Here is a 16,349-nt window from a genome sequence, read left to right as displayed (position 1 = left end):
TGTAAAGATGACAGTGATGCTCATACTGTATACCCACACTTCACCAGAAGGCACTATGCAACCATGTTTGAAAGGGCATGCTCTCACACTGTCCTTCCTGTGATCCAGGACGCCATTCATGACATGTTTGTATAGGCTCAGGAAGTGTGTAGTCGTGCCAGAGGGCAAACCAGTGAGTTCACAAGGGGCTTGAACCTATGACCTCAGTTTCACCAGTGTTACCTCTAGCAATTGAGCTCATCAGGTGGAAATGTGTTCAACTCTATCTGTTCTATGTGGCCCAGCTCTGAGTCAAGAGACCTGGCTCCCTGTCATTCCAGTGGGCTGAAAACAGCTTTGAAGGAGCAGTAGTCAGTTACATAGCTGATGACTGCCCTGCAAGAATGTGCACCTGAGGAAGGGCAATGATCACAAGGGGCTGAAGACACTTGGGGCTGAATGGCAAACAGCACCAGTGTAATACTACATATTGGCAAAATTATCCACCAACAAGAGAATAGAGAATTCACTGAGAGAATTGTCTCATCAGACTCCAACAGCATCGTAACTACCATTTATTAAGCACTTTACTGTGGACCAGGCATAGTGTGCTAAGTGTGCTACAAACATCTAATTTTAACAATCACCTTAAAACAGAGGTCCATTGTTCATTTCATCTCACAAATGAGAAAACCAAAGTCTGGGAAAGTATACTGTTTTAACGTTATATGGCTAGGAGTGACAGACCTGGCATTCAAAACCAAACCTTTCTGCCTCTAATGTTATACTACCTTTAATATAGTAGCAGAATAAGACATACTTTTAAGGAAAGAGGCAGCAGAGAATTGGCATCAAGGTAGCAACCTACTTGCAAGCCAAGGAAGATACTTATTTACAGCCGTTTATTTCATTGGTTCATCATTTTTTGAGCATTTGGTCTGTGCTAGGAATTGTGCCCATACAACTTGGAATCACCAAAACATCAAAGGGTATCAGGTAGCAGGACTTGGAGACAGAGTGAGAACTTACAAAATTCCAGAACATGCTCTAACAGGGAGAGGACCTGCCAGCTGAGCAATTCCACCAGGACGTGGCAGTGCAGCCAGAGTGACTCGGCAGGTGACAATGAAGAGGTAGCATCTCAAAGGTGTCAGGTGTGAGGAAAACAAACACAACCTCAACATGCCATAGGCTCAGGAAATGGGGCCAGAGACCCCAAATATGGAATGCACCCTTGCATGCAGGACTTATGTTCAATACCAGCCTATTCACCTATTCAACTGATAGGCTAACACAAGGGCGGGGGTGAGGAAGGAAGGGCTGGCTTGGAGACCACATCAACTGCAAAGCCTCTTCAGCAACACTGATAATGCCCTTTAAACCCTGGATCCTGTGGGCCTACCCTTACTATGAGGGAGATTCTCAATTGTTACCACAAAACAGCAGCTGTCAAGGTTCAGAACACAATATCCCAAAATATGGCACCTTGGCATACTGAGTATTTTAAACTGAAGGAAACTGACAAAACTCGGAAGCAGAAAGATCACTCTTTTCCCCACATTTCTCCCATGAAGACTGGTCATTTAAAAAATTTTCTGGGCTGGGCGTGGTGGCTCACGCTTGTAATCCCAGCACTTTGGGAGGCTGAGGCAGGCAGATCACCTGAGGTCAGCAGTTCAAGACCAGCCTGGTCAACATGGTGAAACCCCATCTCTACCAAAGATACAAAAAATTAGCCGGGCATGGTGGCAGATGCCTGTAATCCCAGCTACTCAGAAGGCTGAGGCAGGAGAATCACTTGAATCCAGGAGGCGGAGGTTGCAGTGAGCCAAGATCAGGCCATTGGCACTCTAGCCTGGTCAACAAGGCGAGACTCCTTCTCAAAAAAAGAAAAAAAAAATTCTGACTTACCTCACCTGAAAGGAGGTCAAAAAGATCTTCGTTCCAAAGGAGTCCTGCCCTATACCCTGAGGCCAGAAGAATCTGAACAATCAGGCCTTGTTAAGTGCCCCCAGTTTATTACTATTATGTCATACCTCCTTTATGGACACTTCCGCATGACTGTCCATTCATCAAAGTTAAGCATAAAAATGGAGCTTCCTCTGGGTCTCTTGGACCTTCATTTCTGATGGCTCCCATGTCACATAAAACTTTGGTTCAATGAATCTGCTCTGCTTCTCTCTTGTTAATCTATTTTTAATATAGGGGTGTCAGCCATGAACCTTGCAATGGGTGAGGAAAGATTTTTTCTACCCTCCACAGCCCAACCAAACACCTTTTATCATATGCATGGTAAGTGCATATGATAAAAGTGATAGAAAGAGAAATCTGAAGGTATACTTTCAGTTCCACATGTCCCAAAGTGTTTTCCTTGAAGCTACAATGAGCACATGCCCTGATTTGCCAAAGACAGCTTTGATTTATTCATGTTGTCCTGGGATGATTATTAATAGTGTCCCATTTCCTTCTCAAAAGTGTTCCAGTTTGCTAGATCTGATGGTATGGACCTGTAGTCCCAACTACTTCTGAGACCAAGGTGGGAGGTTCACTTAAGCCTAGGAGTTCAAGGCCATAGCATGTTATGACGTGCCTGTGAATAGCTACTGAACTACAGCCCTGGCAACACAGAGAAATCCTGTATCTAAAAAAAAAAAAAAAAAAAAAAAAAAAAAAAAAAAAAAAAATCCAGTTTGGTCAAAAAGTTACAGGATTAGCTAATCCAGAAAACCACTTCTAGAGATAGTAATAGCTGTGCTGTCCTTCTCTGAAACTGTGCTACCCAAACTATATTATAAACCTTGAAGAATGAAATATAGTTTAAAAACTATTTTGATAAAGAAACATTATTTTAAATGCCAAACCGCTATTATTATCTTGCATAACTACTATTGTGTTACATACAGTTTGGGAAATATTGCATTAAATAAAGTTAAACAAGTTTGACTATTGGTAGAACATGTGGCTTTCCAAAGATATAATATTTTAGCATGTCATGAATTGCCAAGAGGGTCATATACTGGGCACTGTTTCCAACCTTAAATGCAAAACCATTTCTCATGAAATGTCAAAAGAGGTTCATGTTCCACAAAATGCTCCCACATTTTCATTTGATAAATACAGGTGTCTCGTATGTCTTGGACTTGTTCTAGGTCCTGGAATCAGCAGTGACCAAAACAAAGTTCTTAGCCTCAGGTACTTCTGTTCTGGTGGCGGAGACAGATAATAAACATAGAAACAAGTAAATATTGTAATCTGGAAAACAATGATTTATCTCCCAATTGATTTAAAGTCAAAACTCCCGACATCTAACAATTCTGAGGGATATTCATGAAGCAGCCTGTCTTCAGATGTGAGTTGGCAATGATTTGTGTCTCTCAAAAGCCATCGCTGGGCATCGTGTTTCCTGAATGAAAGAAGCTTCCCTTAACAAGTCTCCCCCTTTGAACTGAGTGTGCTTCATTTGGCATTCTCATTAGTATAAATGTGCTTTTAGGGAGGGGTCTACCTTTATTTGGATTGCTTGTGGACCATATTCATATGTACCTTTAATTTAATGCTATTTCCTGTCCTAGCTAAACTGAGCTGTTACTTAAAACAGCGTCCCTTTCAAAAGAGATGTTAATAGGTGCTTAGCACCCAGGGAATATATTCCAACAAATGAAGGGTTATACATTCTATGCCACACATCCCATCCTCTAGGGCTGGGGCGGTGAGAGACAAGAAGGTTCTTACACACACACACACACACACACACACTCTCTCTCTCTCTCTCTCACACATACACACTCCTACCGTCTGATTTGTTCTGCGCAGAATAGAGGCTCACATTTAAATGAATAAGCCAAGTTAAAACTTTCTATCCTGGAACAAAGCAAAAGGAAAGCCTCTTTATGTTGCAGGGACTATAGATGCCACGGGCTGAGCCTGTCCCAAAGTTTCCCTCCACTGCTCAAAAACTAAGCCATCTTGCTGCGTTTAGCACTTCTCACCAGACCACCCACCCAGACACGGATACACAAACCACATGTGTGAGGAATGCTGTTCGGCTAGGAAATCAGTATCAGTATTTCAACCTTATTACTTGCACAGACGGCCCTTTTAGTGCGACTCATTTGTTTTATCTTTTCAATAGCTTTGATTATTTTCTTTTAATGGCCTGGATTTATCCTTTTCTACCCTTTTGAAGCTTCAGAACTCTGTGGTGGGGACTGCATGGGGTGGGAGACATGATTAAAAGGGGAAAATGAGCAAATAACTTTGTCTTTACTCACCACCTATCTCCCACTCCCTGTGGGCACCTCCTGTTCCGTGCGGATTACCCAGGACCCCAGTAGTCACCCTGAATTGTTATAAAAGTGGACTCAAGGAGCCTTCTGATTCAGGTGGTAGACTATTTGTGCTGTTATTTAAGAGCCATAGGGCCCAATTATCATTATCAGAGTGTTTTTTGGTTTGTGCTGTATATTTCTCTCACTAGCTCCTAGGGACCACATTGGTTACCCTTCTTTAATTAGGGGGAAATTAAGACCAAGAGGCTAAGCTGAGAGCCAAAGGCAATTTAACAACCTCTGGAAAAAATTGGAAGCACCTCTACAGAAGGGGACCGCATAAACAGAAAGGTATGGATACTATTACCTGGCAGAGAAAGCAGAAGCTTTGAAATGTGCTCTGTGTTTTCTATTTGGGTGGTATCCCTGGCAAGGAAACCAATAAAATACCCTTAGTTGCTCCACTAATCAGAATAAAACAAGACCACTAGTTTTGGAGACTTATTTCCCTGAGTTACTAACCAGAGAGGTCTGGGGGTCAGGCTTGGTTATCTGTCATCTCTCTCCAGGTTTCCTTGCATATCAAAATGGGGCCATAAATTGAAGAGACAGGGAACAAATTATTGGGGAAAACCATGTGGTGCAGTGCACCCCTGGGTGAGTGTGCTCCAGCAGGGCCTGGTGCTGCTCTTGACCCTTTCTATACACTGGAGAAGGTATAAGGCCATTATTTTAAATAAAAATGAGTATCTATGCCGCAACAAGGAAACAGATTAGTCCAATCCAAGTGCGGCCATTAGAAAGTTCTACTGCCATCCCAGCCCATCTGGGACTGATGATTCCACACCTAAAATCAGTCTCGGGTTGACAAGAGACAAAGCAGTCCCCTCTAATCCCCTAAATGGCTTGTCAGCCTGAATGAAGATAAAGTCAGTTTCTCAAATTTGATGTAAATCTCTTTACTATTAAGTAAGAGCATCACACCCAATTCCTTGGTTATTTACCAAACTGAATGTATTTTATTCTCTTTGTTGTAGTTGCTCTTCTTCCTGTCTAATCAAGGTAGCAGTTCCTGCTGTGAAAGTAAATGCAGGGACTTTGTAAGATCGACTGTCTCTGGCTATAGCACATTGTTTCTGAACAAAACCCTCCAAAGAAATGGGGAAGAAAGAAAAAACATCATGCATACATAGCCCAGTTTATGCCAAGAATGCATCCCACCGCTTCTTGTTCCAATCTTTGCAGAGCTTTAAAAAATTATATATATACTGGCTTTAGGACACAGAAGATGGTTCTAGACATGAGGGACTCCTAAAATGAATGAGGCGTGGACTCTCTGCCTTCAGCTGGTTTTGGACGCATTGTCCTTTCTCTGGATGCCTCAGATCTCCCCATCTATTCTTCTTTAGAAACAGCATCACTTTTTGAGAAAAGGCTAGGGGCTAATTTTTCTTCTATGCAAAATAAAGCCAAACTTTGGTCAAATGACTCTTAGCAAATCAGTACAATTATACATTTTAAAAACGGTGCTGCAACAGATTATATGAGTTTAAGTAAAACACCTATTTCTATCAATCTGTACTTACATTTCAACATGGATTTTAGAGAAGGGAAATACATCTTACAGTGTGCCTTGAATTCACACAAAAGCATGTACACATACACAATGTGTCTTTCAACATAACTACACATACACAGTCCATTAAAAAGATACTGACAGATTTATAAAAGGTATTGGCCTTGCACTGTTAATCTCAATAATACATTTTCACTTAATTTATTTTTGCACTGCATGGTAGCTCTGGCCACCATTAAGGATCTGTCAGCATTTCCATCATAACTCTATTTTCAGAATACTGGAGTACAAGTGCCAAAATACATATTTACAGTTTACAGACAGCGGTGGCTTTGTCTTCCTTTTAAATTGACTTCTTCAATGCATCTTTACAAGGAATATTCAGGGATGGCAGTGCCTACATAATAAAAAGCATCATATAAAACAAAAGAGGTTAAAAGATGTAGACTTCCAGCCCAAGACTAGACTAAACCATGGGAACAGACTCCTTAACATTCACTGCAGCTGTAGTAGTCTCTACATCATAGTCATAGTTTAGAGCAACAGTCCAAAGCAAGATTACTCTGATAATATATATGTGTGTATATATATATATGTATATATAAATATAGGAGCAGTACATAGCATTAGTACACAAAAAGCTAAAGGTGGAAAGTAATAAGCATACAGCAAATTACTCCAGAGCGGATCACTTCTACAGTGACAAAAATAAACACGAGCCACCAAATAGACACTGACTGTTTCCAACACTGGACATCCAACTCCATTAAGTAGGCAGAGTTAAAACATTTAAGGGTAAAGTCTCTCTTAAACAAGTATATTAACTACATTTGTGGAGCCTGAAGTGGTAAATGGGATGTTATACAGGCCTAAAATTGTTTCTTCTCTTTTTCTAAAAAGATTAGGTGGGTCTGTAAAAGACATGGGCAAAAAACACTTTTTTTTTTTTTTTTTTTTTTTTTTTTTTTGGTTGAAGAAACTTTTTACTGGAAGAAATCCAATATTATTGGCTGTTTCCACCAAAGGGTGAATATTCAGATTAGAGAGATTTGCCTAGCAATTTAAAATGTTTAGGACACTCTGAGATATTTTTTCCTAAAGTTTTTGTCTCCTGATCTGAAGTTTTTATAGTCTTCCCTTGATACTATATGAACGCATATACAGAAATACCCATTTGTCTGTATTAAGATCGACAGAGACAGATTATGCTGAGGATCATGAAATAACTGCAAAATATTGTTGCTAACATGACTGTTACATCCAAAGACAGAAGGACCCCCAAACCCACCAACACACATCCTGCTGCAAAACCAGAGGCAAAAGCTAAGTTATAAGGGGGTATAGGGGTGGGAGTTCTGTACATATATTTTTTCCCCTGGCTAATCACTGAGGAAAAAAATTTTTTAAAGTTTATCATACTCTGGCTGGTTCAAACCATATTCACATTCACCCAATTAATTTTATTTGAAACATCTATTTATATATGTACACCAAAGAAATTAAACCCTGCCATTTTCCCTTTGTGCTTAAGAAACCAGAGCCACTGTTAGGGTACTCATGTGTCAAATATATTCTTAATAGGCTTCAAAGTTGGGTGCATATAAATGTGACAGAACTGAAGGGGTTACTTTAAGAGAGGTATTATAACTACTTGAAATTAATTCAAAGGGATCTTTTTATTTCTGTATTTAAAAAAGAGATGAGAGCAAGATTACCACTTCAAAAAAAATAACATAACTCTCACTCTTAATTTTGTGAAAAACTTATTTTGCTATCTTGATGAGTAGAAGATGGGTAAGTTTTTCTGATTTTTATCAATTTACAAACTTACATTTTAGGATATTCTGAAGAAATTAACTTTATTCCCTAATTTTCAAGTCTAAAGTTTATCATATAATGGCTGCCCTACTTATCATCCTTTTTGTTTGGTCATTTCTTATCTTACCTAGTTTCTTGGTTAGTAACTTAAGGGAAAAAATTTTACATTGGCAAATCATATTTTTTGCCCCGCAATTTAGTTACAGAAATAAAAATGGCCCAAACTACATATACACGTTTCTAGTTAAACTACACAGATATATTAAACCACATAAACCTCTGCCTTGATCAGAATATGTAAGCAGTTAGAAATTTTAAAATATTTTTAAAATTTGCAACATTTCCATATAAACATTACCCTCCCCTTCCAACTATAAAGTTAAAAACAAAACACAACTGAAACCACACAATTCATCAATCACCTAATGTCCAAAATGACTCAAAGTTTCTCTGCACATCAAGAAGTGGACAATACAACAAATGCTTCAAGTACGGTTCATGCCAATCATCATTAAGAATCATAACATTATTGACAAAGTACACTTGTCCTCTGGGAGGACGCTTCAGAGAAATAATTTACAAGGAGCATGGCTGTATTATAATTTTTTTAAAGGAAAAATAGTTTCTTTGGATAGAAAGAAACAGTGTAAAAAATCCCCTTTTTAAAATGCAGAAATAACTCCATTATCAATCTGCATTTATATAACTGCCCAAAAGAATGGGTCTGGAAAGACCATTTTCTGTACAGACACGAGTTAATCTCTGTATGAAAAGACAGCATCTGGCATGGGAAAAAACAAGGGAGATACTGGTCTATTAGCACACATAGAGACTTTCTTAAGGCTGATCCAGTGACGAACCTTTGGATCCAGAAGTATTTCTTCATTTCTCTTCTTTTCAGTTGAATTTCTAGTAAAAACTTGGAAGATGAGCTGTTCTTACTTTTCATTTCTCCACTTATGGAGAAGATGGAATAATGATACCAAAAGTACTTTGGTTTTGTTCTTTTAAAAATAATTTGCTTTCTTTTGCATGCCACAGGACAGATTTCTAGTTTCAAAACAAGGGTACAATGAGAACAAAAATATCCCCCCATCCCCAACCATCTTTCACCAATACAAGAAATCCTTCTGGAAATATTAGTAAGCGACTAAACAGGTATTGAACCACTGAATCTACAAGTTAATACATAATCTGTTATGGCAGAATAACCAAGAATTTTACCCCAAAGAAAGATTTTAATTTTTTCAAATATAAAAGTGTCTAAGAGAATCATATGTGAACAAACAAAAATCTCTGATTCCAGGTTTTTAGGATAAAGATGAGTAACACACTGGCAGCTGAAGAAAGCTGAAACTCTTACTAATAAATAGATCCAAATTTCCAAATTAAGAATTTCTACAACATTTTCTTTTAGAAAACAGGACCAGAATTCCTTTTTTTTTTTTAAATGATGATCCTGTGGAATGCCTTTACTTCCATATTTACCTAGTATTATAACAGTAAAACAGACACAAGAATGTTGATGACAGCTCAACAATGCTGGATTCAGGACATTTACAGGTACACTTTTGTTTAAAAGTCCTACAAGTTTATTGACTAAGGCTAGACAGCAATTCATATGATCCTATTTGGTGCATTTTCTACCATGGTCCAAGATCATTACATGGATACAGCCAAGGACTGGGCCCCAATTTTCAGGAAAAAGACCACAAAGAAGAAAATCAAGGTGGCTATTTGGTCCCCCCAGTTGATAATCTGTGTCCTGGAACTGGAAAAACAAAAGGTGGAAAATACAGACTGCAACGAGTTAAAGGACTTGGAAAAAGTTGGTGGAAAGTGGCACGGTATACAAGTAAGGTCACTGGGCTTGGGATGGCAAGGGCGCTGCATTGAAAGAGCATCCACGGGACCAAGTACTTATAATGTCTGATGGTGTCATTCCCTCAATGACTTAGAATATCTGTATGCGATAATAAATAGATCAGTTAAGTAATAAGGCAGTGTGTTGAATATGCATTCGTCCTGTGGAATGAACCACCACAGAGAGATACATGATACCATACACATTCTTTGAGTTTTCTTGTGTTGTGTTTGATTTGTTTGTTTTCAAGGCTATCCAGGCTAACTCTTCCCGGGGATTTCCTTGGAGAGAAGAGTGGTCCGCTGAGGCTGGTTTGCTTTAACCTCTCCTTTATCAAGAGATGATGACTGGCTTTAAAGAAAAATAAAGCTGAAGGTTGTTTGATTTTTATTTTTTCCCTTTTGGTTGCATCATTCTGAGTGTTTTCATATAAACAACAACAACAAAAAATCACAACCAAAGAAAAAAAAAAACACAATAGTTTTTGATGCATCCAGTTGTTATATCCTCAGGATGTTCCAGATGTTTCCAGGTAACTCTGTAGTTTACGGACTGTGGTTTTGTCCAGCGAGCAAAGATCAAAATCAAATGTTGTGTTTGTGATATGAAAGTGTCCAGTTTCTTCTATAAGGTTCACGATCTAGAGGAGTGAAGAAGAGAAAGTTTGGGCAATAAGCAGCAAACATCAAAAGGCAAAGAGAGAGTAATAGAGGGGCGATCAAATATGGAATGAAGTGATAAATATGCGTATTTATAGCAACAAGGTCCCATACCATGAATAGCATTAAATTGTCTCAGTCAACTTGATAAGTCAAAGGTATATTAAGCCTTAGAAATTCCCAGTGAGAACTTGTCTTGCTTTTCATACCCTTTAAACTCATTCCTGCTTTCAAGTCGTGAACAGAATATTTAACTGTGAGTGAGCAGTTAGGGGGAGATAACATTTCAAGACCCCTTTAAAAATTAGTTACTGACTCAACAGACAGTGATTATACTTAATAAACATAAGAAAAATCCAGCCTAGAAATAACAAAACTACTTTTACTTCAGTACAAACACATACACACACACCGCTATATAAAATCATTTTCCTTTATCATTATATAATTGTTAATAATTTGGAAAACCTCATTTCTTCTTGTATTGGCTCCAACTTTCAGAAAAATGTTAAATGACAGAGGTGATGGTTACTGTTTTAGGTGGGGAGGGAGTCAGAAGAAAACCTTACTTGCTTAAACCATTAGACTCAAGGTTCTGTTACATGCATCAAGAAATTCTTAGAAGGGGTATACCCAATTGTGGTTAAAGTGTTACATTTATGTAAAAATTTATCCAACAAGATCTTATTGACACTAAAAGATCTAAAATGGACACTCATTTGTTTTATTAGTTATTAGTAATAGAACTTTCAGCAAGTCATCCACACATATCCACATACATACAGAAGCACAAACACACAGCTATGCCCAATCATATACTTACTATATAATTAACATCGATTGAACTAAGACTATGTATTTTCTGGAATAAATTTTTAGTTTTGCCATTTTGTGCAAAAATACTATGGATCTAGTGAAAATGTGTAAATTTTGGGATGGAAACAAGTAGTCTCTTCAGAGCTATTATAATTTCAAATTTATACAATGGAAATAACAAGCTGACCAGAATTTGACTCCTTCCCCCAGCCAGCTGCCCAGTAGGTAATTGACAAAGCATTTAGAATAGAGTTCTGGATTTGGTATATCAAGTTCTGACTCTGCTCACTCTTTCAATGGTATTAGAACATCATAACTTTTGAGCCTCAGTTTCCTCATCTGGAAAATGGGAGTAATGCTACATATTCTACTTGTGCAAGTTTGGGCAGATGATCAAATAAGATATCATAAGCAAAGCTTCTTATAAATGGTAAATTGCTACCTAAGTCAGGATAACATGATTATGATTACCTTATAAACTGATCCTTAATTATCTGGGAGGTAACTAAACTGCACATGAATTATAGACCTGATGCTTTTTCCTCCTGCCCCCAGTGAGTGTTAGCCATTTCATTAGCACTAAAATAAATAAGGCAAGAAAATGCAGAAATGAAAACTCAGAAAGGCCTGCTTGAATAAAAAAAAATTGTAACTAATTCTTTTAAGAAAACAGTTTTCCATGACCCAATATAGTTGTTCCCTAATTATTTAACAGCAAATAGAAAACTGGGCAATAAAAAAATTCCTTCTAGAAAAAAGCTACTTAATTTTAAAGCATATAAACACTTTTGCCTACTAGAAACTTGAGCCCGGGCATTTCTCATGCATTGTGCTATCTTTCAGATCTCCAGTATTTCCATCACCAACCCCTACTTCCTCTATCAGCGTGCTGCGCCCGGCCTGCAGCCACACATGCACAACGATATAACGGGGATCTGATAAATCTAACTAAATGAGCCCCACATTTTTATGGGAGCCCATAAGAATACATCAAGGTAGATGCAGAGAAACAGCCTTAATGTAGTAGCAGTGGCAGCAGTTGGGGAGTTGGGAATTATTTGCCAAAGGGAACAGCATTAATGATTTGAATTATTAGAGCATGTGCCCACATCCTCATTTAAGTAAGGGCTCCATAAAGAAAAATAAGTGTGCATTCCTTTCCAGGAATCCTGATAGTCAGATCAGAAACAACGTTAACATGCTTTATTCCATTGATACAGGCCACAAAGCCTGAACATACCCCACGAGTGCCTGAAGAACTCCACTCTGCCTTTCTACAGGAATACCCTCTTTGCTGATGCAGTGTGGCTTGACCTTGATGTCATTACTCTGCATCATAGTACAATAATTAATGTCTGTCCAAAACAATAATAATAGTAGATAGAGTGACTGCAGATAAGAAAAACAGGCAATCGGGTACATATGGGTAGTGGAAAAGGAAGAGTGTGTAAACTGCTTAACTCACTCTTCAGATGATGGTTGTTGTGAAAACATTCATGATGGATTATTTCCTGTCACATCAGCCTTTTAAGGGGTACTACGCAGGCTGCTGGATGTCTCATTTTGTTTTAAACAGGGTGAGATCCACTTGTCAGATCTGTGGCTCCCTTCCCCAATTTGTAATTATAAAAAGGTAAATGCACTGATTTTAGTCTGATTATAGTTTCAAAAACCAGGGTTCTTTCCATGTGAAGCAGCCTCTCCTCTGTGTGAGAAGTAATGAACAGACTTTACTTTAACTGCTTCTCTATGGAGTAGAGCCAGGTCTGGGATAACATAGGTCTTCCCATAGAATGGCCTCTACTATGGTCTGGAAAGCACTGACTACCACCACATAAAAATGTGTGCCCTACCCTTGGTTAAGGGGTAGGCCATCAGGCTCAAATCTATAAGGGGTGCTGAGATATGACAAGTTATTTCCCAGGATGGAGAACATCATTTTCAGCAGAACACTTCTCAGGGAGACTTCTCTGGGTTCTTAGAAGGAATATTCTAATATGCCACGGATTCCCCATTCCCTGCAGACAATTCGAAAAGAATGATGGCTGGATTCTAAATTGCTAAACTAAGCAATTTAGTTTCCTCTAAGGAAACCTGGTTTCCCACAGAGTTTTCTTCTCCCAGACGTGGATGCAAATCCAGGCTTAGAATGAATTGCTGGGGATGTTAGATGTGTTCAATGTCACTTTCCAAATAAATGTGGAACATGTGGTTTAAAGATGAATCAAATTATTCATCAGTTCTAGGTAATCACTTCTCTTGATCTGACTGTGTCTACTCTATTGTATTTATACCCTTTGAAAAAGTGGCTTAGGAACACAGGCTCCTTGATCCAATGCTGTCTGTTCATTAAACTAGCTGCCGAGTGCCAGGACTGCATGCCCCCAGAGTAAAACAAAGCTATTAACCACTTTTTGTGAGCCAAATAAAATTGTCAGGCCAGATTTTTGGACAGGATGCATTTAACAGGGAAGGACCTAGATGTGATCCTGGGCCCACTAGAAATTCTGCTTCAGGTGTTCAAGTCTGCATGGCAGAGAATACGTAGACTTCGTGGAATGCATTCCATGAGATGAGCAGCCCTCAAGGTGGAGAATAACATTAGTCCTCAATAGTGCTATGTTTTACAAAAGGAATTAATTAAGCAGTAAACCGTGACAGGACATGCATCATGGTATCATAATCACAAGCCTCAGCTGCATTACAAGGCAAAAGGCCAAAGACTGAGAGCTTTCAACCGGCCTGGGAATGCAATTAGGGTGAAATGCTGTGTGCCCTGGAGTGCCTTTATGCCAGGTTAAAAATTCATAGATATTACTCTCTCCCTCTAGAATACTAAAATAATCCACTTGGATGGAATTCTCCAGTAAGCCACCTTCCTTCACAATTCTTATAAGGTCAAAATAAAGGACAACATTAAATTGGGAATGCCAATGACACCCCAAGGTAAGATCTGCCCAATAGCCTAGTATCCTTGACTCACTGGCAAGGCTTTCTTTGTGAAGATGTCCCAACCCTGTACAAACATCTGTCCCACCTCCTATGAGACTTACTATTTGGGCCCAGCTTGGGTATAAATAACTTTGTTGGACAATTGCTCCACAGTGCCTCAGAGCTGGTGTTTGGGAAGAGATGAGAAAGATCATGCAACAGCTCTGCAATTAGCATTATGCCAGCCCCAAATATGTGGTAAGTGACAGGTAAAACAACGTTCAGTTCTTCAAAAGAGGCCTAAGAAGAATATTAGCGAAGTACTATACCACCACTTATGGTAGGCCAATCAAGTCCTGCTTCCTTACCCATACTAATTAAAAAGAAACTGCAAGAAATGCAACTTATCTGCAATTAAGAATCATAGGTCTGTAGTCTTTTGTTCAAATCTAAAACTCTAGAAGGGTTAAAAAGCTTATCAGGCCAGTCAGGAAACTTGGCAAGTTTGAGATTATGTATTTAGAGATGTAAGCAAAAATGTACACAGAATATAAATGTGACCCCCAGCCACTAAATGTTTAAAAAAAAAACACACACACATACACACACACACACACAGCTGGGGTAGATTAAGTATTAATGTCAAGTCATTTGAAAGTAGTAAAACAAAAAAAAGAAATTCAAACAGTGAAACAATCTACATATCTGCCCTGGAATTTAGAACACACATTCTACTCTTTGGGTGTTAAAAAAAAATTACCAATAGCTGCTGGTAATGCAACAGAGGCATACATCATTAACTAGATGAAAATGAAAAACCACCCTTCTTATCTTATTAAAACATCAAATTGTATTAATAGAAGTTTCCCCAATTTACAAGTATTCCACAGTTGAGTTCATAATAATAGAATGTATGTTGTACAAGATAAGGGAAATGAAGAAAATATTTATTTTCCTTAGAATATCATTGGCAAAGGTTACTAAATTGAATCACAAATGTTTACAACACTTAACTCAAATTCTTATCACCGTTTTCCCATGAAACCAGAAGCCTGGCCTCAAAGGTTTTTGCATTCCTACTGTCCCCTCCCTCAGCCCACATTACACCAGCCAGCTGAGGGATCACTACAATCCAGCATCACTTCCCAAATTGCCCAGATCTCATCATCCACAGCACTAGAGGAGGGAGAATAATTGCCATAGAGCTCCAACGCAGACTTCTTAGGTGGCCTCAGAAATGAGAACCCTTCCCAAATACGTCTATAGGTGGCATTCGCCAGATTCTGATAGCGTGGGGCTGCAGTGGCCTCCAGGTGCTATCACACTACTGCAGGACAAACCAAGTCTTGATGTTTCTGGAAAGGGTTGTGCTAAAAAGCATTTCTCACCTGCTGCAGAATGTGTCTTTCCCTCAGTGTCATTAACCTTCTGTGAAGCTCTACCAGTTCATCTAGGTATGCCTGAAAGAGAAGAATGTCCCCCAAAAGGACAAGCACTTTAAGAAGTAGTTCAAAAATAAATGAATATGTAAGTAAAAACACACAAGCAGCAGCAGTTGGAGGTTCTCATTATACCACTCCAGTCCAGGCTGTGTGCACTTAGTGCCCAAAGGCCTCTGCAGACCAAGCCTGTCTCAGACCAGCCATTACCTTTATCACGCCAACTTTAAAAACGGAGTTGGAGGGAATTCTTGGACTTAATTGCTCTTATGAAGATTCAAGTCAGTAGACTCACTTTCCTCCAACAATATCTCTACAAAAGGTAGGGAAATTCAATGCTAAATTGTGAGTTTAAACATGTTAACAAAGGCTACTTTCATACTTTTTTTTTTTCCATTCTTGAATCTCAGAAGGTTTCTAAGAGAAAAAAAATTCTAAGTTTGAATATGGAAACAACAATGTACACTACCAGTTAAGTCAGGGCAATTTTGTGGGGGTTTTCCTGTTTGTTTGTTTTTGTTTTAAAAAGGCTTCCTGGTCATACCAAACATTGCAGTAAGCAATGCCAGCAAGTGACAGAAGAACAGAAGAATGTATTATGAAAAACAGGGATCACTAATTATCATCTGATTTGTGAAGAGCTCCCCTGAAAGGGGAGAGGGGGCACCTCTCTTTCCATATGCTCAGACTCACAAGTCTTTGTTAGCATAATTGCATGGGTGCCCCCAGCACCATTTGCAATAAAGGCAAATGAAAGATTTGTGAAGCATTACAGAGGTCTGCCCTGGCCCTACAAAGCAGGGTTAGGGCCCTGCCCAAATCAGGTAACTTAACCCCATTAGGTCTTATAGTCAGATTTCAGAAGCATGATGCACACTCTGGGAAAACAAACTGCACTAGCATCAGATGTCTTGCTCATCTACATCTGAGATTCCTTAACCGGCTACCTCTACCACAATTCTCTTACTTCCCAATTCAATGTGCCTGAAATCCCTTGGC

At 38.9% G+C, this 16,349-nt stretch overlaps 1 protein-coding gene across 1 annotated transcript in view; it reads right to left on the bottom strand.

The window, feature by feature from the left end:
- Positions 1-7,480: 7,480 nt before the first annotated feature.
- MLLT3 (MLLT3 super elongation complex subunit) overlaps positions 7,481-16,349 on the bottom strand; it is a 286,736-nt gene continuing 277,867 nt past the window's right edge. Inside the window, exons 10-11 of the mRNA XM_050761331.1 lie at positions 15,300-15,371; positions 7,481-10,145 (exon numbers count right to left, since the gene is read on the bottom strand). Of these exons, the coding sequence (XP_050617288.1) occupies positions 10,014-10,145; positions 15,300-15,371 (204 nt within the window). The 3' untranslated portion in view covers positions 7,481-10,013. The remainder of the gene's footprint in view (positions 10,146-15,299; positions 15,372-16,349) is intronic.

This window comes from Macaca thibetana, chromosome 15, assembly GCF_024542745.1.
Source record: "Macaca thibetana thibetana isolate TM-01 chromosome 15, ASM2454274v1, whole genome shotgun sequence".
Lineage (NCBI taxonomy): Eukaryota > Metazoa > Chordata > Mammalia > Primates > Cercopithecidae > Macaca > Macaca thibetana.
Note: the sequence above shows the minus strand (reverse complement) of the source record. Positions and strands in the feature narration are given on the sequence as shown.